The sequence below is a fragment of the Carya illinoinensis genome, chromosome 9 (genome assembly GCF_018687715.1).
Source record: "Carya illinoinensis cultivar Pawnee chromosome 9, C.illinoinensisPawnee_v1, whole genome shotgun sequence".
Taxonomy (NCBI): domain Eukaryota; kingdom Viridiplantae; phylum Streptophyta; class Magnoliopsida; order Fagales; family Juglandaceae; genus Carya; species Carya illinoinensis.
In genome coordinates this window covers 42988924-43016617 of record NC_056760.1, presented here as the reverse complement: position 1 = coordinate 43016617, position 27694 = coordinate 42988924, and the positions used below count along the sequence as shown (strand labels likewise).

At 36.9% G+C, this 27694-nt stretch overlaps 1 protein-coding gene across 2 annotated transcripts in view; it reads left to right on the top strand.

Annotated features, from left to right (window-relative positions):
* The first annotated feature begins 6362 nt into the window (after positions 1-6362).
* Positions 6363-27694, top strand: part of LOC122276090 (regulatory-associated protein of TOR 1-like) — a 29127-nt gene continuing 7795 nt past the window's right edge. The window contains exons 1-17 of one of the 2 annotated variants that reach the window (XM_043085550.1): positions 6363-7102; positions 9888-9990; positions 11065-11147; positions 11225-11383; positions 11474-11593; positions 11710-11858; positions 13256-13410; positions 13518-13662; positions 13744-13822; positions 13993-14094; positions 14664-14747; positions 14842-14952; positions 22653-23030; positions 23121-23307; positions 24204-24821; positions 24981-25310; positions 25430-25559. In XM_043085550.1, the coding sequence (XP_042941484.1) occupies positions 6800-7102; positions 9888-9990; positions 11065-11147; positions 11225-11383; positions 11474-11593; positions 11710-11858; positions 13256-13410; positions 13518-13662; positions 13744-13822; positions 13993-14094; positions 14664-14747; positions 14842-14952; positions 22653-23030; positions 23121-23307; positions 24204-24821; positions 24981-25310; positions 25430-25559 (3236 nt within the window). In that variant the 5' untranslated portion in view covers positions 6363-6799. The remainder of the gene's footprint in view (positions 7103-9887; positions 9991-11064; positions 11148-11224; positions 11384-11473; positions 11594-11709; positions 11859-13255; positions 13411-13517; positions 13663-13743; positions 13823-13992; positions 14095-14663; positions 14748-14841; positions 14953-22652; positions 23031-23120; positions 23308-24203; positions 24822-24980; positions 25311-25429; positions 25560-27694) is intronic. The other variant, XM_043085551.1, reaches the window with a different exon arrangement.

The following is a 27694-nucleotide window of genomic DNA, read 5'->3' as shown; positions in this document are numbered from 1 at the left end:
GTTTGGATATTAAGAATATTTCAGAATGTCTGTAAATAGTAGTGAAATAGTTTGTAATTAGTAAAAAATTAGTAGTAAAAAATTAGTGAATAATAATAAATAATTTATAAATAGTATGAGAATATCTTAAAGCATTTGTATTCTCAATCAAGTCCTTGGATTAATGTTATGAATGATACTATTACAGTCACCGCTCCCAGCTCTAGCTGGGAGCTACCGTTAGCAGTGTTTTTTTTTTGTGTTTTTTTAAATGTATTTTTTAACACTTTTAAACATTTAAAAAAAATCACAATATCATTAAAAAACACTTTCTTAATTATAAAAAAAATTCAAAACAAAATAAAGATGGCAAACAGTAGCTGGGAGCGGTGCCTTATCATTTTCTATGTTATGAAACCAATTACTAAAAAAATTTTGTTCTAATTCTAGTGATTAAAGTAGCTGAGATTCGGTGTAACCCATATAAATAATTTTTGTGTAAATATAGATTTTACTTTAACATATATATATATATATATATATATATAATGAGTTTGATATTTCTTTCTAATTGGAAGTGATGTTTATTTGAATTAAAATAATATAATTTAATAAAAAAGATGAAATATATTGAGACGATGCATTTTGCATGGTTGGAAAGAAATTGAAAAAAAAAAAATATTCTTGCTATAGATGAAAACTTACTTTACTATAGATTATTTTCACGTGCATCCAAACATTGGCAAAGAAGATAGTTTGTCATTCAAATAAAGTCTTTATTGTTTTTTTGTTTAAAGAGTGGTCACTGATAAGGCTAAGTAGTCTTTCTATTTTTTCATCATTTTTTTCATACATTTTTGTATACTTTTAAACATATTTTTAAAAAACAAAAAGTTCACAAACTCATTTTAAAACACTTCCTTAATAATTAAGTAAAAAAATATAATAAATAAATAAATAAAATATCAATCGGTGATCTTTTCGCCAGCCATGAAAGGGCGTAGATGATTTACATTTTAAAGATCCAAGACCCAGAAAAATCTGTGTGTGGGATCCATGTGCCAACACATGGCACTTAGAATTCCAATGATAGGTATTGCACGTGATGGACCCTTTACTTTGGATCGCACAACAAATCTTAAAGGACAACAATCATAGTAGTTAGGGGTTTTGAACCCGACCAAGGTCCTTGGGTAGTGCCATTTGGCCTCGTTTAAATGTTAAGATTTTAGTAACAACACAAAGAAGAATGGAAAAATGAAAAATTGTGATTGTCTCAGTTTTACATGTCTATTTATATACACCTCGTAATTTAAAGTCTAAATATGTAAATATAAGATTACAAGATTAAAGTACAAAATTACAATATCAAAATAATAGAAAATGCATAATTTTCTCTTCAAATCTGGAAACTCTCTCAATCAGTGTAGTCCTTGATTATAGCAGTGCCAACTTGATCTTGGATGATAGATTCATTCTTCATGTCTGTCGTGATTGCATCATTGTGGCTAACATTCCTCCTCAAGTGCATGGGAGTTGACGGACTTGGAGCTTATCTCTTAACAATAGGAAGCGTGTTGTGGTTAACCCTTTTGTAAACACATCAGCAATTTGATCAACATATGAGATATATTTTAAAGAGTTCTTTTTGTTGAACACTTTCTCACAAACAAAGTGATTGTCTACCTCTATATACTTGGTTCTAGCCTGCAATATGGGGTTTGATGCTAAAACTATTGCACCACCATTGTCACACCAAACTGCAGGAACTCTAGTGAGAGGGAAATGTAAATCTTGAAGTAACATTCGTAACCAATACAGTTCTGCAGTAACTAGTGCCAAGGATCTATGTTCTACTTTTGTGCAGGACTTGGAGACCACAACTTGTTTCTTAGCACTCTAAGATATTAGATAGAGACCTAAGTAAATACCATAGCTTGTTGTGGACTTTCGATCATCTCTGGATTTTGCACAATCTAAAGTCACAAAATGCATTTAATTGTATAGATCCATGAGAGAAGTATATAGTCCATGATTAAGAGACTCTTTAAGATATTAAAAACTCTCTTAGCAACTGTCCAATGTATAATGGTGGGGCAATGCATGAATTGGCATAATTGGTTTACTGATAAGGCAATTTCAAGTCTAGTTAAGGTGTAGCATTGATGAACATCTACAATTTGCCTAGATTTAGTGTCATCTTTCAGAATTACTCCATCAGTTTGAGAGAGTTTGGAACCAACTACAATGAGAGAGTAATAAGGTTTTGCTCATGTCATTTTGGTTATGTTGAGAAGATCCATTATGTATTTGGCTTGATTTAAATAAAGACCATTATTGTCACACTGCACTCGAATGCCAAGGAAGTAGTATAAAGGGCTTAGATCCTTTTATTGCAAATTGTTAGCTAAGATGTTGAATAAGCTGCAGAATATGATTTAAATTTGTTCCTGGTGGATATTCCACGAACACTTCCTCGTTTAGTTGACCACGTAGGAAAGCATTTGAGACATCTAACTGACGAATTAGCCATTGATGATGAAATGCAAGAGCTAAAACCACTCGTATGGTGGCTGGTTTAATGATTAGACTGAAGGTTTTAGTGTATTCAATACCATCTTGTTGTTCATATCCTTTACCAACAAGTCTAGCTTTATACCTGTCTAGAGAGCCATCTTATTTTTGGTTGATTTTAAACACCCATTTTTAGTTGAGAACATGTTGGATTGAGGGTCTTGGATGTAATGTCTAAGTTTTATTTGTTTGTAATGCAATGAACTCATATATCATAGCATCAAGCCACCCAAGGAATTTGGAAACTTGTTTGAAAGTTTTTGGTTTAGTAGGCAACAGTGGTGTGTGGAGTGCCATGATGAGATGTTTGCCAGAGTAGTATAACTGATATCTAAGAAAAGACTTAGGCCTGCATGTTCCCGCTTGTGCTCGAGTGATCAATGGTTGAGATGGTTGAGTGAATTCTGCTAAGGCTGGTGGAGGTGGGGAATGGGTTATTATACTAAGATGTTGATGTAGGCTCTAAAGATCCTGTGTTTGGTTTGGAAGAGATAATGGCTAAATCTCGAGCTGGGAAAGAATCGTCATAAAAAATTACATGTCTTGAAGTGAAAACTTCATTGGTTGATATATCAAGACACCTGTAGCCTTTTTTACATGTACACCTGGAACCAATGTAGATGCACCATTTGGTTCGAAAATATAACTTACACTTGTTGTAAGGTCTGAGCAAAGGTAAGCAAACACATCCAAATACTCGAAGAAAGGCATAATTAGGATCACTGTGCTATAGTTTGGTGTAGGGAGAAGTGAAGTTGAGAAGTGGATTAAGGAGCCTATTGATTAAGTAAACAGATGTGAGAAATGCATCTATCCAAGAAAATTTTAGAAGTCTAGAGATGGCTAAGAGAGCTGAACCTGTTTCCACAATATGTCTATGTTTGTGCTCGACAACCCCATTTTGTTGGGCAATATGTGGGCATGAAAGTCTGTAAAATCCTATGATTTTCAAGAAATGTATTAAACTAATTAAAGATGTATTTTTCCCCGATCTATTTGTAAGCTTTTGATCTTAGAGGATAGCAAATTTTCTACTAAACACTTGAATTTGACAAAGTATGTAAAGACATCAGACTTTTGTTTGATTGCAAACAACTATGTGAACCCAAAATAGTCATCTCCAAAAAGGACATAATACTTACAGCCACTATGTGATGGAATGAGAGATGTCCACACATCAGAATGTATTAAATGAAGTGGAGCATTGCTTTGTCAAGTGGAGTTATGAAATGGTATTTGTTTGTGTTTTGTAAGTTGACAGGAAGAGCAAAAAGGAATTTTATTAATGGAATCCATAACTGCAAGAACATTGCAGTACTTTTCTAGTTACAGAGAGATGATGGTGGCCTAATCTAAGATGCCAAACTAAGCTAGATGTCTTTATGCCAAGTAGAGTAGTGATTTGACTAGTCTTATTTTTGGAGACTCTTTTTAGATGAATCGGATCCATTCTCACTCCTTCCTTGCAATAGGATATTCCCTATGGTGATGTCCTTAACAAAAAAATGATTAGAGATGAGTAAAAAATAACAAGAATTGTCAATGCAGAATTTTTGAATTGAAAGAGGATTTGCAGAGGCTTTTGGATAGTGTAATATGTTTTGTAACTGAAAGGATGAACCATTGGCTTGAAGGGTAGCTGATGCAATGTTTGCAATGTTAAGATTAGAGCCATTGCTCACAGCTATAGAGTCATGGCCTTGAAATGGATGTTGTAGGGTTAGATTTTTAATTGAGGTAGTGATATGCTAGTTTGCTCCACTATTTGCAAACCAAGAGTTAGTTTCCTCAATTTGAGTATTGCTTTGAGCAACCATGACAACTAGTTGGTAAGGAGTATCAAGACCTTGAAAAAAGTAATTCGTCTTGTGAAAACAATCAAGAGTTTGATGGTTAGCTTAGCCACAAATTTGACAAGGTGTACGATTGCTATTTTGAAAGATAGATCTAGATTTGGCTATAGGGGTTTGACTGTAGGTTTTGTTTAAAGGCTGCTGATTTGGATTATTAGGAGAGAAAGTTTTGGAGAAAGTATTTTGTTTGAACTTTCGATTATTGAAACTCTTGTTGTCTTTGTTGCTAAAGAGAGCAAAGGTACTAATTTTAGGTGGAATAGCTTTTTGATGAGATTTAAAGAGAATTTTATAGTTAAGTAATTCTGCTTGAAATATCAAAGGACATTGGACTGGTGCAAGCAGCAAAGGAAAAGGAAGTAACAAAATGAGTATAAGATGGATATAAGCAATTGATGATGAAGGAAATCAGGTATTCATCATCCACAAGCTTGCTAATTGCTACAAGTTGATCTGCCCAAGATTTGGCAAGTTGAAGATATTAAGTACAGGACTTTGAGTCCTGTTTGAGTGTTTGACGTTGCCTCTTCAGATGAGTAACTCGAGATCTTGAGTGAGAGGCAAATCGAGATGCTAAGGAAAGCCATACTTGGCGTGAGGTGTCTCAAGCTAGTAGAAAAAATACTCTCAGTTAGTGGTGCATTAATCTAACTCAAAGGTATTGATCATTCTTATTTCAGAGAACATAATCTAGATTCAAAGTGGGTGAAGACCATCTTGGGAAGGAAGGAATTGGATAAGACATAGCTTAGATCCATCTAAAATTCCTACAAGATCATGGGTTCTTAACACTAGTAGGAATTATGAAACCCATAATAAGTAGTTGTTGTTGTCTAGTTTAATGGAGATGAGTTGAGTAAGGTTTGAAATGAGGAAGGAAGCAACATATGATTTATTTGACATGATGAATTTCGATGTTAGCCTTTGTGACTTTTGATGCCATGTAAAAATAATAACAACATAGAAAAGAATGTGAAAATGAAAAAGAGAAGAATGGGAAACTCAAAAATTGTGATTGCCTTAGTTTTACATGCCTATTTATATACACATTGTAATGTAAAGTCTAAATATGTAAATATAAGATTACAAGATTAAAGTACAAGATTACAACATCAAAAGCATAGAAAATGCATGATTTTCTTCTTCAAATTTGGAAACTCTCTCAATCAGTGCAATCATTGATTACAACAGTGTAGCTTGATCTTGGATGGTAGATTCTTTCTTCATGTCTACTGTGATTGCAGTATAGTGGTCAACAGATATGAAATGATATAAAAGGAAAAAATTGTAAATAGTATTAAAATAGTTTGTTAATAATAATGCAATTGTTTGAGTTAAAATATTTTATGAGATTTTAGAAAAGATAAGAGGAAAAGTTGAATAAAAACATTATAAAATTATAATATAATTTTTGCTTTAAAATTTGTAAAAATTGAATTGTTTTTTATATTTTATTTGAAAATTTAAAAAAACTATAATGATTAGAAAAAGAAGTTAAAGATTTAAAATTAAAAAGTGTTTTATAATATTTAAGTATTGGAATGAGATGAAATCAAAAGGGGCGTAAATCCCCTTCTTCACAAGAGAGGTAAAAACAAGTTTTTGCGTATTTTTTTACACATTTTATTAATATAATTGGTTATATTAATTTTTTTAATGCATAATTAATTACATTAATAAAATGTATAAAAAAATATAAAAACGATTATATATAATATTTTTATTTGAAAAATTACCACGGCAGGGGAACAAGCAGCTGTGAGAGAGAGTTTTATTTATTTATTTATGATGGAGAGATTAATTTTGGGAAAAGAAAATGAGACGGGGGATGGTGACTTAAAAAAAAAAAAAATTAAAAAAAAAGAAAAACTAAAAAAAAAAAAAAAGAAAAACTAACGGGAGGTTGAAGGTATACAAATTAAAAAGCATTCGGTAAAAAAAGGGAAAGACGCCCACACTATACACCAACACGAACGCGCACATATACACGCAGAGACAGTCTAATCAGTTTTCTTCCTCATAAGTCCTAATTTTGAGAGATATTTCCTGTTTTTGGTCGCCGCCACTGCCGTATGCGCTTCCATCATCCTCTTCGGGGCTTAGGGTTTCTGGAGCTTTCAGAAACCTTTCTTCCTTTTCCGAGGGTCTTCCGAGCTGGATTCTCTCGCTTTTCTCAGACGAATCTCCATGCGCCGCTGGTTCAGCGGCTTCGTTGATTAGATTGGCTTAGTTTCTTTTTATCTCTTTCTATCCATTTCTATCTCTCTCAATCCTCCCGATCCTGATTAGCTCCTCCCCAAAAGCCCTGGGTTTGGTTTCCATTTCTAACTAGTATGGTTTTCCGGTTAGGGCAGTTGGTTTGGTTTGCGCTTTGAGGGGGTTTGGGGATTTGAATGGCATTGGGTGATTTAATGGCGTCTAGGTATTCGCAATCTTCGGTTATGACGGCGGTGGTCTCGAACCACTTCGACGAGTGCGCTTCGAGCCACGAAGACGCGGATTTTGCCTCGCATAGACGGGATTCGGAGACTGCCAGCAGTAGTCATGGCAATGCCTCGGCTTCCACCACGACCAGCATGGAATACTTGCCACAGAACAAGGTCTTGTGTGAGCTTCGTCACGAGGCCTTCGAAGGGTGTGTGCCCACCGGTCCTTCTGATAACGGGTTGGTCTCGAAATGGCGGCCTAAGGACCGAGTAAGCCCCCAAGTCTCTCTTGCTACTACTACTTTTGTTTTCGTGGATGCTGAAGTTGCTCTTATGGTCACGTTTGTTCGATAATTTGGCAGAAATTGATCTTATTTGTTCATCTCTGTCACAACTATAAGATCTCAATGAAAACCTTATCTGGAGTAGCTAATGCCGTGAACTATGGGCTAGTTTTAGTTTGAATCTATTAATTGAGGATTGGCGTGGCATTTCTTGATTACGGAAGCTGAAGTTTGCCTTTCTAATTTTTCCCGTTTAAGTTTTAACGTTCGTTTGTTAAGCAATTTTTTTTAGAAGGCAATAGGAATATCATTTTGATGACGAAGTAATAAGAATATCGTTAAAAAATGCAGAATCCGCATTCCAAGTACAACGAGATTGTACTAGAAAGTCATCGAGATTAAGACCATGAAAGTCTATAGAAGCTGTTCAAAAGAAGAGAGCGTTGAGAAAGAGTTTCTATAATTTATTTCCCTCCAAATACACCATATGAAGAATTAGGAATCATTTTGGAGCTGCTGAGATGTGTGGGCTACCTGGGGTACCAACTAATCCCCTCCATGAATTAAAAAGGTTTGCCATGCTTTTGGGCGTGACCCGTGCCAAACCAATGTTGCTAGAGAAATCATTTTACAACGCACCATCCACCTGGCAATCCATCTAATTTAGTCCACAGACTTCCCACACCTCTTACACATGAAATACAACTCAAAGACATCAATGTGTCCTTTGCTAAGGTTATCCATCTAATTTAGTTCTTGGAGTTACCTTAGTTTGCCTATTCTCTTCCAAGGAAAGGGTTGTTATGATGTAAAATAAGGACGTTGTGGAAGGAATGAACATTGAATCTCCCTTTCTTGGAAGGGGACCAATATAACTTATTCTTCACCTCTTCTTATCAAACTAGTGGAGTACTACAGATTAGAAAATGCAGTAGAGGCCTCAACCTCTCAATAATGAGCCACTTTGATAAAGATCAAATTCCTCTAGGGAGTTCACTATTTATCTCCAAAAGGTTTGCCATCAAAGCATCTTTAGCACGTACCTCACTATACTGCTCTGGGCAAGCTTCTTTGATAGCCCTATTAGCGTAACACCAATTATGTTACAACATGATCTTAGCACCATCCCCCACTTCAAATCTAATATGCTTAGAGAACTTCCCCCACCTTTATGTTCTTCCATAGTCCCACCTAACAAGGCCCTTAGGCTCATTAGAATACCACCCATCCCACAAGCATCCTTACTTAGCGTCTTCAATTTTTCTGCATAATGCCTCTCTCTCATTCTGATAATTCCAAAGCCACTTCCTCAAGACTGCACGATTATAGAATAGCAAGTCCTATCTGACTCACCCTCAATAACCGGAGAACGTACATTGGCCAGCTTACCAGGTGAGATTAACTACACCAGTTTGAAGTGGAAATAAGGACATGAAATACATAGGAAAATTAGAAAGTGTATGCTTGATCAAATAGTGATATGTCCAATCATTGCAGGTCATGGTTTAATCTGGTCCTCGTCATGGCTTGTATGGTTTGTATGTGACTATTATTTTTTTTTTTATCAGTAAAAAAAAGTTTTATTGATGAGAACTCGGCATAGCTCAGGTACATGGAACATATAGAAGAGCAACGCCTAGGCATGGTTGACTAGGGATAGAAGGAACCCATGGATATTCAGATCTTAAAGTGTAGTACAATCAACCAATGGAGTAAAGTGTTAAATAAGAAAAATTTAAACTTGTCCATCAATCGCTTGCGATCTTCAAAGCCTTTATCGTTCCTCTCCCGCCAAATACACTATCATAGGAAAATGTAACTCCTTGTTTCCCCCACTGAAAACACCTTATTGGTTGCCTAGGCATCATGGTTGTTTTTTTTTTTTTTTAGTAAGTAAGAATCAAATTTTATTGAAGTGAATGAAAATAGGCATAGCCTATGTACACAGGGAGTATACAGAAGAAACGCCTAAAACCATTCTACAACGCTAAATAAAAGATAAAAGATGTGAAATAAGGCATCATGGTTGTTGTTTTGTGCTATTTGATATATGCCCAATATAATTTTATTCAGCTGGCCACGTGGTCTGCAAGTGAGAGGCAGTCTACCATGTGGGCAGCAAGGAATTACAAGATTTGTGAGGGTTAGAGTTTTGGGTTTACTTATCTGAGTGGCGGGGCTACAATTTCTCTCAGAATTACTGAGTTTTCAAAGTGGCATCCAAATTTATAATTCATGTCATAGGGTCTGAATAGGGCACGATATTACTCACAAAAACTACATTGCAACTTTACTTCTATTGCTTGGGCCAACCTTTTAAAGTAAGCCCTAGCTTTGATGACGCTATCTAGGCTCGTTGAGGTTTGCTTTTTTAGGACGAGGCAGTTATTTTTTAATGGGAATCTATCCCAATCTCTGACTATACAATGCAGTTGATTTGCCATGAGGAAATAGAGATTTTGCCTATGTTAGTTAAATGGAAAAGAGTATAGTGGGGAGTAAGGATGAGGTTTTCTGTAGGGGGAAAAACCGGCCTTCAATTGTCTTTATACGCTAAGCTGCCTCTAATTGCTTGAATCTTTTTTTGATTCTTCTCACGCTTGAGAGATTTTTGTTTTGACAATCGAGCCTTTGTTTCATATATAGTAATGAGTCTCTCTCTCTCTCTCTAATCACTTCTTTGTTTTAGTCTATTCTGATAAATGGATCTTGAGAAAATTGTGTCTTATAAATGAATGTTTTCTTTTTATTAACTCTCATTTTTTACGCAGATGAAGACGGGATGCGTTGCTCTCGTTTTATGTTTAAACATTGGTGTGGATCCACCTGATGTAATCAAGATATCTCCTTGTGCTAGAATGGAGTGCTGGATAGGTTCATATAAGTTGCCGATTCCCTTATATTCCTTTTGGTTTTATTGTTTGTTTGTTAAATGTTAAATTTCTTTGGTTGGCATTTTAAGGAATCTTTCCAGTCCAAGAGATCAATGATAGACCTCGAATACTTAATGCTATTTACTATCAATTTTTTATATTATTAGTGAGTACGTATAATATGTGGCAAATATTTTTCTTTCATTAAACTTCTTTTGGTTGGATGTTCTGCAGATATTGTACGTAGGTTTCCAATAGAGTAAGGGCTGGTTTGGTTATACATAATCAAATTATCTCATATCATCTCATCTCATATAATCATTACAACTTTCTCAAATTTTCACACAAAATATAATAAACAATTCAATTTTTTTAAATTCCAAAACAAAACTAGTATTAAAAAATTATATTATAACAATATTTTATTCAACTTTCAACAAAATATCTCATCTCATCTCGTCTGAATTGTGTAACCAAATGAGGCCTAAAACAGTCTTGGGTAGTTTTTGAGAAGATTAGAATCTTTATTGATTCATCTATAATCTTTAGGTGAAGCAAGTTTTTGTTTCTTTAAAGTAACTAATTCTCAAGAGTGTTTAGAAGGAATTTTGTGTTCATATGCTTATGAAAGTAATTGTAAAATATGTTAAAAGGGATTCAGTGTCCTTGCTCATTTGCCGTATCTTTTGATTCTAATTTTATTCATTATATTTTGAGTTTAAATTATTGACTTATTCTTTGATTTTTTTTAATCTTATTCTGTACTTATCTATATTGTTGTTACTATTTATGTGTTTTATTTACTTACGTTCTAGCATGTTGTATTGTTTGATTTCCATGAAAGTGAAAAAAATGCTAGATTTGTGACTAGTAAGTTAACATCTGAATGGCAATCCAAACAAGTTTTAGTCATCATTTTCATTTATTTATTTTTTTGGCTATCAAATGAAACATGGTCTATAATTGGTGGAATTTTTTTTCAAATTTTTTCGTGGCTAGAATTGTTTTTGTTTTTACCTTGAAAAAAGTAAATCTATTTTTTTTTTATTCTTTATATATGCTCGCATTTGTGCAGATCCTTTTTCTATGGCATCTCGTAAAGCAATGGAAACAATCGGGAAAACCTTGAGTAGCCAGTATGAAAGATGGCAACCAAAGGTACAAACATTTTATCATGCATTCCTTTGACACGTTAGGGCATCCAGTTCGTTTTTAATTTGCTGACACTTTAGCAGGCTCGTTGTAGATATCAACTTGATCCTCCTGTGGAGGAAGTGAAGAAACTTTGTAATACATGTCGTAAATATGCCAAGACTGAGAGGGTTTTGTTCCATTATAATGGACATGGTGTGCCGAAACCTACCGCTAATGGTGAAATTTGGCTCTTTAATATGGTTTGTGACTACTTTCTAAACTTATGTTTGTACTGTTTTATTGTCACTATTAAATACCTTGTTATTGTGATCTGATTCATGTTATTGTAGCAGAGCTACACACAATATATACCCTTGCCAATCAGTGACCTTGATTCCTGGTTGAAAACACCATCGATATATGTTTTTGACTGCTCTGCTGCTGGGTTGATCATCAATGCCTTCCATGAGGTATTTAAAAAGTGTCTTTGCTATAGTTCATTTTACATGTTGATTTGGTAGCCATGATGTAGGAAGATATTATTGTTATTCAGACTGTTAAGGTAACTTTTGGTTGTTTTTGATAGCTTAATGATTGGGGTGCTTCTGGATCCTCAAGGGATTGCATTCTGCTTGCAGCCTGTGAAGCACATGAGACTCTTCCACAAAGTGCCGAATTTCCTGCTGATGTGTTTACTTCTTGCCTTACAACTCCCATAAAGATGGCATTAAGATGGTAAAATATATCTCCCTGTTGTTTGTTCAATTTTACTACTAGTTGAAACTTTGTTCTCCTTTTGGAAAAACCAACTTTTTATATGGATGCTACCCATCACCGTCATGTTTCGTTGTAAATAATATTGCCTTCTGAATACCGAATTTGAAATATTATCTGTTTACCAATAAGAAAAATTTATATTATTTTCCTTATTAAATTTAACAAACTTTTATGTTTTGGTTTGATCTGTTTGTACTAATTTTTAGGCTAAAAAAAAAAAAAAGAATTGGTGCATTAAAGTTGGTTAGCATGTCATTGTAGTATTTTCTCTTGCAAGATCTTGGAAGAGTTTGCAAAAAATAAGCCTTAGATGGTTATTAGTTGTTAGTTGGTTAACTCTGATAGGATTTACTGCTGCCATCCTTAATATATATATTTCCTTTAAGAAGGCACAATATTAAGGATAGTGCATTAAATGCTTTCTCACATTTTAAATTAGTGCACCGAATGATTTACTACTGTCAGTTCCTTTTTTATGATTAATAAATTTTTATTCATAAGCGCAAAAGGCACAACTCAAGTATACAAGTAGTATATAGGGAAAAGAGTGCTATAGGTACAGCCGGGGAAAAGAGTGCTAAAAATTCATGCAAGTGGAGACCATTAAAGCCTACAGATAGAGTCCAAGGGGAAAAGACTGCTGATAGTCAAGAACTTTTTTTTTTTTTTTACTTACCACAAAACAAGAAGTTACTTGAGTGCTTCCATCATCTGCTTGTGGTCCTTGAAAGCTTTTTTAAATCTCTCATTCCAAATACACCAAATGAGGCAAATTGGAACCATCTTCCGCATTGTTGCAATATGTGAGATGCCAATCTTCCCAAAAATTAAAAAGCTGCTCAATTCTTTTAGGTGTGACCCAAACCAATCCAACCCGCCCGAAGAAGTCATGCCACAATGGGCTTGCAATATCACAATGAAAGAGATGATAAACAGACTCCCCATTTCTCTTACATATGCAACACCAGTTGATCATGACTACATGTCTTGTCCTTAAATTGTCCGTTGTGAGGGAACATGTGATGATGGGTTTTTTCCCATATTTCGATGTTAAGGGCAGATTTGTAAAAAGCTGTAATGCAATATTCATATCTCTCATTTCATAGAAAAAAACAAATTTGTTGCTGGTTAAGCTCTTTAGTGGTTTTTTTAGTTGGGTTGATCGTGAACTGTCTGTGCTGTATGTGTAAACTTGCGAGTGATGAATGCTTGCTTGCTGACCTTCATTTTTGCTTGTATAAGGTTTCTGTTTCGTAGTTTTTCTTGTTTTCTATGGACCTGCATATTTTTGGCAATATTTGAACTTAAGATGAGTGGTTATATCCTTCCATTAATTGAGTCATATTTTGTCATAGGTTCTGCAAGCGTTCCTTGCTTCGTGAGTCCCTTGATGATTCCCTCATAGATAAAATTCCAGGCCGCCAGAATGACCGTAAAACACTTCTGGGTGAATTGAACTGGATTTTTACGGCTGTTACTGACACGATTGCCTGGAATGTTCTTCCTCGTGGTAAATTATCATTTTACAGATTTAATTCTCCATAGCATGATATTGCCTTTTTCATTCATGCTTTTTGTTAGTGGTACACGCAGCCAATGCTTAGTTTTGCACTTCAGATCTTTTTCAGAGACTGTTCAGACAAGATTTGTTAGTTGCCAGTTTATTTCGAAATTTTTTACTTGCGGAGCGAATTATGCGTTCTGCTAATTGTTCCCCCATCTCTCACCCAATGTTGCCACCAACCCATCAGCATCACATGTGGTACGCAGGCGATACTTTTAAATTTTATTTGGTTGTGTTTATGAGATTCCGGTGTGTCACGGTCATGTTTGCACAATGCAGGGATGCATGGGACATGGCTGCTGAGATCTGCCTTGCTCAGCTTCCATCATTGATTGAGGACCCTAATGCAGAGTTTGTGGTATGTTCATTGGGTTTTACTGTACCTATTTGTATCTGTTACTCTGGGCTTCCATGATTTTAGAATTCAGCTTCAATGTTAAATGAATTAAGAAGAATGTTGCTTTGTTTGCTTGAATTATATTCCTTTTTTTTTGGTCCTCTAAATAGCACGTGTTTATGTTGTTTCAGGCTAGTCCATTTTTCACCGAGCAATTGACAGCTTTTGAGGTATGGCTTGACCATGGATCCGAACACAAGAAACCACCAGAGCAGTTGCCTATTGTTCTTCAGGTGCAGCACTTAACTTGCTCTTTAGTTTTGGGGCCAACAGTTGGTCATCCTTCCTATATCATTTGCATGACTTTTTGACCAAATTTCCCGGGTCCTGCTTTCTTTAGTAGTGGGTATGTTTGGTCGAAAATATTGCTCTGATGCAAATCTGACTTAACTATGTTTATTTTTCGGTGGCTTAGCCTTTACAGTATAATTTTATTAAGAGTTGTGAACAAATTGTTTTACCAGTGTTGATTCTAGAAGTAACTAAGAACAGTGACCTTGGGCGTCGTTACTCTTGGTATACTTTTTCTTTAAGTGGAGATGGTAATACGGTAAAGCCTTCTTGTATAGCCATTATATGGTTGATGGAAATTACTTTGGCAACTTCTAAGGTGCTGATGGTGGAATGATTACTATATTTTAGGATTGAACTTTTACTTTATATACTTTCCTCCCTGGCTCAATTCTTTCCATTTTCGCCCTCCATGCAAAATAGATTTTTGTTCTTTTAAAGGATCAGAGTCTTGGCTGTTTTTACTCATCTTTGCTTATCATAAAATGTCTACAAACTATCTTGGTTTCAGGTTTTACTTAGTCAAAGTCATCGATTTCGGGCACTATATCTTCTTGGGAGATTCCTTGATATGGGATCCTGGGCAGTAGATCTGGTACCTACTGGTAGCTTTGTTGTTGCTGCTCTCTTTCATCTTTTAGTGATTAATACAACAATTGCCTCAGTGAGTTACTTTTCTGTTTTTGCAGGCTCTGTCTGTTGGGATATTTCCATATGTTCTGAAGCTGTTGCAAACGATCACACCTGAACTTCGGCAAATTCTTGTATTCATATGGACGAAGATTCTTGCACTTGACAAGGTATACTTAAATCTGCATTATAATGTTATGTAGCCCACAAATTGCAGCAGTGTGGAAGATCGTCCCTATTTGTCTTGTATGGTGTACGTGTTTGGAGGGAAATGAATGATAGAAGGAGAATTGCCAGCAGACAATACAGGACTCGAAGACTATCTTTTATTATTATAAGTACTTCATTTCTGTGGGCAACTTTATGGAATGAATTTTCATTTTATTTTTTTGTTTCTTTTCCTATTTCTAGTTAGGTGTTCTTCTCTTGTATGCTTCCTATGTACCTACCTAGTTATGCCTTTTGTTTTTTTTTACTTAAAAAAATTTATAATAAAATCTTTTGATTACTTATAAAAAAGGTGATTTAGAAAATTCATTCTGTTACAGAATTTTTGTTAATGCAATTTCATTGTAGAGGGGCGCAACTCAAGTATGTTGGAAGCATACAAAAGGAAACAACCAACTAGCCAGAAGATTTTGTGGAAATTTAACTTGCTATTTATTCAAATAGAATTACACTGGCCTCTTTCTTGACCCAAGTGAATCTTCTCTCTTCGTTTGACCTTCCATTTCTACCCACTGATTGATTCAATCCACTTCTGCCCACGCCTGAAGACATGCATGAGCCCGAGCTCAAATCCACATCTACCTTCATTATTAAGTCGTTGACTGACCACCTCACACTCAGCAATTCCTTTTTAATAGATTTTAAGGCTCTGTTTGCCTTCTCTACAATTTTCTCCTTGAAAAGTGAGCCCCTTCCCTTTCTACGTAACCTCGCAGGTTTTAGTAGGCAGTGCACATCTGTAGCCTGTCTCTGCAACAGCTACTTCCTACTCATTTGAATTTTTGGTATTGCCCTCTTCCATAGCTCCGATGTTCCTACACGTCCTAAGCCCTCTATTAGTGACTCGTCTATTAGTGCCAGAACGGGGACATGGAACTCGAACCACCTCTGCATGTTACTTAGAAGCTTATTTTTTCAATACCGGCAACTGCTGCTTGGAAATTTGAGTCACATGTGAGCCAACTTGTATGCAATTCTTTGAGCTGCTGCAAGCTTCTTAGAGTGCCTGATTTTCTTCCATCCCATCCCTTCCACTCCTTTAGGAACAAAGATGAATCCTTGTCCCCCACCACCTCCGTACTCCACTAGAGCCATATCTTTTGTGAGTATTTAAGCATTTTTTGGCAATGTAGTTTTTTCTTCCGTCATGGGATGTTGCCAAGAAATCTTTCTAGTCACCAATTGTACTCTCTTCCAAGGTTTTTCCTAGCTAGTTTACAGAGGAAGGCCCCAAGGTCAATTCTTTTGTGATCTTCGTACTCTCTGTGATCTGAATCAACCTTCTACTTGTCCCCATAGTTGCGATACCAGGGTCTTTGTTTGAAATGGGTTTTTGCATCTTGTATCATCAAAGAGGTGCCGATGTCATCAATTCAACTACCTGTAGCTGCATAGATACCTTCACCGGCGGAAAGCGGCTTGGTTTTGGTTGATGAGTTTTCGAAGGACGCCATTGACGAAGAAAGAAGTGGAAAAAGTTTTTTGAAGGAGAGATTGACTCTTGGGCAACAATGAAATCTTGGGTGTAGGGGGGTGTTTGAGCAACTACCAGTGCTATGGTGATTTTTACCTTTGAAGGGTTTGAACATATTTATAAGGGAGCTCTTGCTGGTGGTGATTGAGGCTTTGGAGGTGGCGGGTGCTCTGGTAAACAATGATGAACCTTGGGATGAGCCTCCTCCTTTGAAATCATTTTATGTGAACATGAATGACAAGATGCATGTGTCAAATTGGGTTTTACTCGAAGCTAAGGACATCCAAATTTGTGTAGGACTCTTGTGCTGGTTTTGAAGATCTATTCATGGCCCTAATTACTGCTTTTGAAGTTGGACATACCAACTCAAACTTGGCTTTAGAGTGTAATTCAATTAAGGAAAGAGAAAGGGAACTAAAGAGACTTAGGCCCCGTTTAGTTACACAGATGATATGAGATAAAAGTTGAAAGTTAAATAAAATATTGTTAGAATATAATTTTTTAATATTATTTTTATTTGGAGATTTGATAAAGTTGAATTGTCTATTATATTTTGTATGAGAGTTTGAGAAAGTTGTAATGATTATATGAGATGAGATGGTTTGTTTGTGTAACTAAACCAAACCTTACTTGTTGAATTATGGAGGGATTGTGAGTTGTGGAAGAACAAAGCAAAAGGCAATGTTGGTGGTATTATGAAGCTCAAAATCATCATGTGGAATGTAATGGGGTTGAATGAACTAGAGAAGTGCACCAAAGTTAGAAATTAGCTTTGAGGGTTGGAAAGTAGACATACGTTTCCAAGTGACGAAGTTGGTGTTCATTCCGCAAGATTAATAAGGAGATTGTGGAGTTATCTTCAAGTGGGGTGGTCTTGCCGTGTAATGGGGTGCATCGGGAGGCATCTTGGTAATGCGGGGCAAAAGGGTGGTGGAAAAATTGGTAGTTTGTATAGGCAATTTTATGGTGGAAATTTTGATTAAGAATGTAGAACATGGGTATCAATTGGCCTTTTCCAGCGTTTATGGTCCTAATTTAGATATTGTGAGAAAGCTATTGTAAGAGGAATAGGCAGGACTTTGTAGTCTATTGAGTTTATATTGGCACATTGGGGTAGATATTAATGTCACTCAGTTCCCAAGTGGATGATCAAGAGGCTCTAGTTCTAGCTCTGCAGTGGTGGATTTTTCTGATTTCCTTATGAGGAAGATCTCCATGACATTCCTCTAGTTGGTGACCACCTTCACATGGTCTATCATCTGAGAGCATCCATCTTGGTCAAGGATTGATAGATTGCTAATATCCCCTAAGTGGGAAGCACATTATCTAATCCAAAAAGGATTTCCAAATCACTTTCCAAAAATCACTGATCGTGGATGTAGTCATGGGGGCCAAAGATACTTTAGGTTTGAAAATATTTTGTTGAAATTGGAAGGCTTTATTGACCAAGTTAGACAATATTCGTCTTCCTACATATTTTGTGGAAATCTTAGCTATGTGTTGGCATGCAAGCTGAAGGCATTGATGAAGACTCGAAGACCTGGAATAAGCAGGTGTTTGGCAATTTGGAATGTTGTTAGAATTCACTCTTGGATAAACTCCAAGGTCTAGATGGTATGGAGAAGGATAAGAATCTTTCAAAAGAAGAAAGGGCTCATAGAAATTGAGTGAATGCGGACCTTGAATGGGTGTCTTTAATGGAAGAAGTTTCTTGGAGACAAAATTCAAAAGCCTTATGGTTAAGGGTGGGGAACAAATGCACAAATTTCTTTCATTGTGTGGATAACGTGCATAGCAGATACAATGTTATTGGGAGGTTGATGGTGGATGGGAGGTCCACTTCGAATCTCCTTGAGCTCACGAACCACATCATAAAGTATTACAAGCGGCTACTTTCAAAGCAATTCACTTGGGAGATTGAGTCTTGACGGAATTGTGTTTTGAGTCGCTATATTATCAAGAAACAAGTGGACGAGAGAGGCCTTTTAAAGAGTTTGGAGATAGGGAAGATAGTGAAAAGTATGGTGGGTGACAAAGCTTCATGTTTAGATGGGTTTGCTATGGCTTTTGTTCAGGTTTGCTGGGAAGTGCTTAAAGACAACATTAAGAGATTCTTTCATGAGTTCCATGAAAGGGGAAGCTCTGGAAAAGGTCTCAATGCAACTTTCATTGCCTCGTACCAAAAAAAGGAGTGGTGGAGGTAAAAGATTATCGTGTTAGCTTGGATAGTAGAATTAAGTTGGGTGAGCTGGGGCTACTATGCAAAGTTGATGTGTAGAAGAGCTATGATCGAATCAATTGGAAATTCTTGCTCTACATGCTTGAGATATGTGGTCTCAGTGGGAGATTGTGGCCTTGGATTAAATTTTGTATCTCCACTGTGCTCTTCTCTATTTTGGTGAATGGCCCTTGAGTGGGCTTTTTCAAAAGCTCTAGGGAGTTTCAAACAAGGTGATCCTTTATCTCTATTACTTTTTGTTTCCATAATGGAAGTTGTTAACAAAATGATCTCAAGTCTCATTGAGGTTTGGTTTCTATCTTGATTTGTAGTTGGGGGAGCAAGAATCGGCACATTTGAGATGTCCCATCTTCTATTTGGAGATGATACTCATATTCTGTGGAGCCAACCAAGATCACATTTGAGCTTTGAGAGCACTCTTACTTTGTTTTGAAGTGGCATCTGGATTGAAAGTGAATTTAGCTAAGTTAAAACTAGTTCTAGTGGGAAATGTTCCAAATGTGGAGAGCTTGGCCTTCATTTTAGGGTTTGAAGTATCAACCTTGCCAATGAAATATCTTGATCTTCCCTTGGGCATTTCATTCAAGTTAAAGTCTATTTGGGACAAGTTATTAGAAAAAAATGGAGCTACAAATTGGCCAGCTGGAAGATGTACTTGTCCAAAGGTGATAGAGTCACGTTAATAAAGAAGCACTCTTTCCAGCTTGCCCACCTATTTCTTATCGTATTTTCACTTCCCAACAAGGTGGCCCACCACAAAGGAATTATAAGACTTCTTATGGCAAGTGATGGGTGAGGAGTTCAAATTTCACTTGGTGAAATGGTCCATGGTTTGTACATTATTGACACATGGGAGGGTTGAGAATTCATAATTTGTTGGTTTTCAATAAGGCCTTATTAGGTAAGTGGTTGTGGGGAATGGAGATACCAAAAAGAGAGAGAGGAGGCTTTGCAGAGATACCAATAAGGCCTTAGAATCAAAATATGGTGCGAACGGGGAAGGATGATGCTTGAACAAGGTGAATGGGCCACACATGGTGGCGCTCTAGAAGCATATGAGGACGGGCAACTTTCTCTAGACCTGCTTTCCAGTGGGTGATGGGTCCAAAATTAAATTGTTGCATGATTTATGATGTGGTGATAGATCTCTAAAGGAAGTAAATTTTGGCATGATTTATGGTATGGTGATAGAACCCTAAATGAAGACTTCCTCGAGAGTTATAGAATCACACAGAGACAGGAGGCCTCAATTGCAGACCTTCGGATTTCCCTAGCAGCTTCCCTTAGTGGAATATCACCTTCTCCAAGCCCGCACAAGATTGGGAAGTTGATGCATTCATAGAGGTATACAATCTTGTGTATACTAGTAGAGTGAATGGGGGAGGGTGGACAAAATCCTTTGGCATCCATCTGAGAAGGGGAAACTCAACATTTGTTTATTCTACAAGTCCCTCATTATGCAAACCACAAGCCCATTCCCATGGAAGAACTTATGGAAGACTAAGGCCCCCCTAAAACCTTTTTTCATATGGATGTCCTCCTTGGAGAAAGTCCTCACTTTAGACAATCTTAAGGAACACCGAATAGCTGTGATATATAGGTATTGTATGTGCAAAAAGAGTGGGGAGTCCTTTGACCAGTTATTACTTCATCGTGACGTTTCCATGACCTTATGGAACGATATCTTTGCTAGCGTTGGGTTAGCTTGGGTGTTGCCGAGAAGGTTGGTTGATTTACTAGCAAGTTGGAGACACCTCCAAGGTGATCGTCACATTGCTACAATATGGAAGATGGTGCTCTTATGATGGTGTATATGGAGGGAGAGGAATAGATGGAGCTTTGAGGATCAGGAACAAACAATGGACGAGCTTGGGATTTTTTTTTCTTAGTACTTTATTCCATTGGTTGATTGTAATAGATTTTAATGGCATAAATATTCCTATCTTTCTTGTATCTTCGGACAATCATGTGTAGGTGTCACTCTTGGGAAGACTTTGACAACGGATATTTGAGAAAGCGCGGTATAATTTGTTTAGATTGGTGTTAGTTGTGTAAGAAAGATGGTGAATCAGTTGATCATTTGCTTCTGCATTGTGAGGCGGCCAAGATTTTTTGGGACGAGATTTTCAGTAGGTTGGGTATTGCTTGGGTGATGCCTAAAAGGGTGGTGGATCTCTTGGCTTGTTGGAAGAGATTTATTGGTTGTTACAGCATTGCTGCTATTGGGAAGATGATTCCTTTATGTTTGATGTGGTGCCTATGGTTAGAAAGGAATCGGCAGTGTTTTGCTGATAGAGAACGTTTGTTGGGAGAATTTAGAGAGTTTTTCTTTCAAACTTTGTCTTTGGGCGAATGTTCTTGTATTACATGGGGATAATCTACATTATTTTCTTTTAGCTTTTCCTAGCTCTTAGTTCCTAGCTTGTAGTTAGGTGTTTCCGCTTGTATACTCTATGTGTACTTGGGATATACCTATTTACTTGTCTTAATAAAACTTCTTAGTAGTTACAAAAAAAGGTGTTGCTCTTGTATATGTCCCGTGTACTTGGGCTCTGCATACTTCTCTCATCTATAAAATTCTTCTTTACCGATCAAAAGAAATATATGACGAAATCTGAAATCAGCCATTAAACATAATTCTAACAATTCCTAGTTGGTTATGGTGAAGTGAAATTCAGTTCAGGGAGCAAATAGTGCAACGTGTTTGCTATTTATTTAGGACAACTTGGATTGAAGTTCAGTTAATATGGCTTTAAATTACTTGAGTTTGCAGGTTCATTTCAAGCCGAGCAAAGCAAAATTAGGACCAATAATTTGATTAATAAACTCACACTTGTGGCGGAGGAATACCGTAGTTTTTTTTAATAGGTACAAATATTTTTTATAGGTAATCAAGAAATTTTATTTATAAGAAAAGGATGCATAGCCCAAGTACACAGGATGATACATGAGAAGTACATGTACAAACATCTTTATTAATGTGAATGAAATAGGCATTGTCCAAGTACACAATGAGTTTACAAAAGAAAACACCTAGATACATTCTAGGAACCTGAAAAAGAAACAAGGAAATTGTGAGTGCTAGTTCCCATTGGGTACAAGAGCTGCAAACCAAAGCAATAAAGTGTGCATAAAAAGAATTCAAAGTTCCTCCAAAGTGCGCTCCTTGTCAGACCATCTATCGTTCCTTTCCAGCCAGATACACACCACATAAGGTACAAATGAATCATTCTCCAAACTGCAGTCACCTTGGGACTACCATGAAGATCATTTCAACATGCAAGGAGATCCACCACCCTCCGAGGCATCGCCCATGCAATTTCCAATCTATTGAAAATCTCATCCCAAATTGCCCTTGCCACATCACATTGATTAATACACCTTGGTGAATACCAAGGTGCAAACAAATTATATGAGCCCCTACATAATTGTATGTTCAATCTAAAGGAAAGCAAACTCATTTACAACATATAACTGGTAAACCTGATTGTCCAACCTCATCATCCTTTCACCTCCTTGGGGATGTTATTTAAATCATAAAATGATTCCTTCTGGCCTCATGCCCCTTGTTTCGCCATCCAATTTCACATCCTGAAAAGCATGATTAACAGATAAGGAAAATGAAGAGGCCAGATTTCTAATCTGTTCCCTGTCCAATTGATTCCCCCCAACCCCCCCCAACCCCCACCAAGACTATCAGGTCACAAGATTCTGGTAACTGTCTGGTTATGTATGTGATTCTTTTTCAAACTTTTGACACTATTTTAGGATAAAGATCCACCGCAGTTAGATAAATTCTGTGTGCCATTGATTCTTTGTTCCTGTTCTTTCTGTTTTTTTTTCCTTCTTTCTTTGCACTACCAGTCTACACTTTTTTTAGCATACATCAATCAATATTGATCATGTTGTTCCATTTTGTGGGATGATAGTCATGTCAGGTTGATCTAGTAAAGGATGGGGGGCATACTTATTTCATTAGATTTCTTGATAGCATGGAAGCATATCCAGAACAACGGGCAATGGCTGCATTCGTTCTGGCAGTAATCGTGGATGGGCACAGAAGGGGCCAGGAAGTTTGTATTGAAGCTGGTTTAATTCATGTGTGCTTGAAGCATCTTCAGGGTTCAACACCAAATGATTTACAAGTTGACCCCTTATCAAAAAAAAAAGTTGACCCCTTATTACTTCAGTGGCTTTGCCTCTGTATGGGAAAGCTGTGGGAGGATTTCCCAGAGGCCCAAATAATTGGTCTGCGGGCAGATGCCCCTGCAATATATGTTCCCCTACTGTCTGAGCCCCAACCAGAGGTTTTCCATCACACCTTGTCTACTGTGTTTTTTCTTTAATGTTGCATAATGATTATTTTAATGTTGCATAGAGTTTCTAATTCTTTCCAGGTCAGAGCTTGTGCTGTTTTTGCACTTGGTACCCTGCTTGACATGGGGGCTGACTCTAGAGATGGTGTTGGAGGAGATGATGAATGTGATGATGATGAAAAAAGTAGGGCTGAGATTAGTATTGTTAGTAGCCTTTTAAGTGTTGTTTCAGATGGAAGCCCACTGGTCAGGGCAGAGGTTGCTGTGGGTATGTGAATCTAATTTTTCTTATTCGTCCAGTTGTGTTGTTTTCTGAGTCTCTATCTTTTAGCTATGTATCTATTATTTTGTTAGATAAAAGTTAGAGTTTGTTACCTATCAAAAAGAAAAAAACGGTTATTGAGTTTGTACACTTAAAACTGACTTTGAGGAAAGTTTAATTTTCACCTCTAAATTTACTATTTTTCTGCTTGCAGCTTCAAAGGCTCAAACTACCTTAACTGTCAATTTGCACTCCAAACTATCACTTTTTGACAATTTACATCCTCACTCATGATCTGACCGTCAAGATTGTGCCACATGTCCTACTTTTTTATCACTATCATTAGCCAAATATAAAATGACGGTGCCAATTGCCAAGAGGTGGTTGTTTGGGGTGGAACATGAAAAAGTGTTATTATTGAGGTTGCTAAAGCTACTTCCCTATTGATTTTAAAAGGATTTATTTTCAGACGCTCAAGTATGCCTGGTTGGATTTGCTGATAAATTGACAAAATGATGTTACTTCCCTAATATTTTAACTGCATCAATTTTCAAACTGTTGTATGGTGTTAGTCAAATTAGTTGAAGATACATTGAGTTCCGAAAACCTTTAATTGATAGTTTTTGGATACTATCGAAAGCTAGATGTTTGACCAGTAATCTCTTAAAACTCTACCTATCCTCTTTCCTTTCACAAGCGTGAAATTAGATTTGGTCATGCTTGCACCCCCACTACTCCTCTCACTATTCTCTTAACCATTGTACATTTTATTTCAGGAAGTTCCTATTTGCCTGTTTTGTCCTGCTTCTTATGTTATCATTATTATAACGGCCTTGGATTTTAACTTCCGTTGATATCAACTTTGAAAGTAACTAGGTCTGGTTTTCCTCGTTTCTTGGCAGCACTGGGACGCTTTGCCTTTGGCCACAACAAGCATCTCAAGTCAATTGCTGCTGCATATTGGAAACCTCAGTCTAATTCTCTGCTGAATTCCTTACCTTCTTTGGCTAATATTAAAGGTACTGGTAGTGGATTTAGCAGCTCAAATCAGTACATGCCGCATGGAAATATTGTTACATCCCAGATTGGTTCTCTGTTGAGAGTTGGAAATGACAATTCATCAGTGGTTCAAGATGGAAGTGTCTCCACCAGCAGTCCACTTGCTAACTCTGGAATTATGCATGGTTCTCCTTTGTCTGATGATTCATCTCAACATTCTGATTCTGGAATATTGAATAGGGGTGTCAGCAATGGGGTTGTTAACCATTCCAGCTCAAAACCACTGGACAATGCAATGTATTCACAAAGTGTATTGGCCATGTGTACATTAGCCAAGGATCCATCTCCACGCATAGCAAGTCTTGGAAGGCGGGTACTGTCCATTATAGGGATAGAGCAAGTGGTGGCAAAACCTTTTAAGACCAGTAGCAGTGTTCGGCCCGGGGAACCTACAACAACATCTCCGAGTCCTAATTTTTCTGGGTTAGCTCGTTCATCTTCGTGGTTTGACATGAATGGAGGTAAATGTTTGCCTGTGAATAATGTGGTGTCTCTTTTACTATAAAATCTGATGTAGTTTATTTTTTGTCGGAATCTTCTATATATTATTTTTATTCCCATCATAGTATTCCCTTCGATTTATGCTTTAAATCATAATTTACTTGTGCTGTTATTGGCAGGTCATTTGCCTCTATCCTTCCTTACTCCTCCTGTCAGCCCCCCTAGACCTAATTTTTTAACCGGAATGCGAAGAGTTTATTCTTTGGAGTTCAGACCTCATTTAATCAATTCTCCAGACTCAGGATTAGCTGACCCACTTCTTGGTTCTGGCGGATCATCTGGGGCTTCAGAACGCAGTTTGCTGCCACAATCAACAATCTACAATTGGAGTTGTGGGTACTTCTCCAAGCCACTTCTCACTGTGTCGGATGATAGCGAAGAGATACCAGCTAGAAGAGAAGAGAGGGAGAACTTTGCATTGGAGCACATAGTGAAATGCCAACACTCATGTGGGTTTTTTGGTTGTTGATTAGTCTTCTATTCCTTATTTATGCTTCTGTGATAGGCTTAGAAGAAAGTATTATAGTCTTTGATTTGAAACCTTTGTGGTTTTTTATTTCTTGGTCAGCTGCTAGCAAGCTTTGTAATAATAATCAAATTGCTAGCTGGGATACAAAGTTTGAAACTGGTACAAAAACAATACTGCTGCAACCTTTCTCTCCTATTGTTATTGCTGCAGATGAGAATGAACGGATCAGGTATGCTGCCTTTCATTTATCATTCTTTTTATTTGAGCTATGCTGTGTGTCGGTATGAATACCACTTCCATTAGGTTTCTTTCATTATTTATAGAAGAGAGTTACAAAGTTGCTAGATATTTCAGTGCCTAATTGCTGCCAAAATTTCTCTACATGTTATGTATATCTTACGTTACCTACAACCCAGATTTTCTATATACATTAAGTATTTTCCACGTTATCTATATAGCCTAAATATCTACTATATATAATCTAAATATACCTAAATTATCCTCGGAACATCCCCCCTCAAATTGATGCGAGTAGATGAAGAAGCAACAATTTGTCAACCAAGAACTGATGTCGGTGCCAAGAAAGAGCTTTAGTGAATATGTCTGTAGTTAGGCATTCGATGGAAATCTGAGGGAGAGTAATCATGTTTGTCAAAATATTCACGTATGGAATGACGATTAACTTTGATATGTTTCGTACGCTCATGGAAAACAAGATTAGTGGCAATTTGAATAGCATTAGTATTATCAAGGAGTGAAATGCAGCTGAGGAAGACCAAATTCACCCAATAATCCACGAAGCCATGTGATCTCAGAGCATGCGGAAGACATAGCATTATACTCAAACTCAGTGGAGGACATGAAAACTCTGTCTTGCTTCTTACTCTTCCAAGAAATAAGTGCATTGCCTAAGAACATGCACTAGCTCATAACAGAGCAATGAGTATCTGTACATCCGGCCCAATCAGCATAACTTGACTCCAACAATTGTAAGGAAGATTCTTTAGAAAAGAACAACCCACATGTAGAGGTGCCCTTCAGATATCGGATAATTCGGTGGATAGCAGCTAAATGAAGATGTCGGGGAGCTTGCATAAATTGACTGACTTGCTACACAGCAAAGGAAATGTCAGGACGGGTAATCGTCAAGTAGTTCAAACTCTCGACAAGTTGCTGATACAAGGATGGATCGGGTTGAAACTCGCCTTCCTCATGATGAAGCTTAAGATTTATCTCCAAGGGAGTAAGAATAGAGTTACCCGATTGGAGACCAGTCAATGAAATCATTTCCCACGTGTATTTGTACTAGGGTAACAATGTACTAGTCGGAGTAAGCTATACCTCAAGGCCAAGAAAGTATTGCAAGAGACCAAGATCTTTCATGTGAAAAGAGGCCTTGAAATGTTGTTGTAATTGCTTAATTAACTCAGGTTAGGTTTGGCAAGTGAGATGAGAATTTTTGGTTTTAAATAAAAGTTTAAAATATTATTTTTTAATATTATTATTGTTTTGGAATTAGAAAAAGTTGAATTGTTTATTATATTTTATGTGAAAATTTGAAAAATTTGTGATGATGAGATAATATGAGAATTTTGTATTTTATCTTAGTGGCCAAACCTAACCTCAGTGTCGGAGCCAGTAAGCACAATGTCAACAACATATATCAGAAGCAATACAATTCTTGCTGAAGTCTTGTGAAGAAGAAGGGAGGAATCAAAGTGACTCTTGAGTAAAATGAAAAGCAAGCAGTGTAGAGCGAAATTTATCAAACCATGCATGCAGAGCCTGTTTCAGTCCATACAAGGATCGTCATAACTGACAAACCTCTAAAAAAGGTGTAGCAAACATGCCAGGAGGGAGGTGGGTATATATAGATTTCTTCCTTTAAATCTCCATTTAGAAAAACATTCTTCACATCTATTTGCCGGAGAGACCACCCTTGCCACATAGCAAGTGCCAAGATAGTTTGTACAGTAGTCATTTTGGCAACAGGTGCAAATGTCTCTTCATAATAAATACCATATTCCTGTTGTTAAGAACCACGACGAACCTTATATCTACCCAGTAACCCATCAGCTCAAAACTTGATTGAGTATACCCATTTACAACCAATAGGTTTGATACCAGAGGGACAAATCACAAAATCCCAAGTGTGATTGTCTTGAAGGACTTGGATTTCTTCTTGCATGGCCTGTTGCAAACATGCTTGGGTGGCTTCTTGGGTATTAGAGTGAGGAACAAAAATAGTGTCGAGAGTAAGCGAGATATGAGGAAAACCATACCTATCTGGTGGATGTGTAACCCAGGTGGAGTGTCGAGGTATACGAACTGCAGAATCAGATGACGGATCAGTGTTTGGAAGGG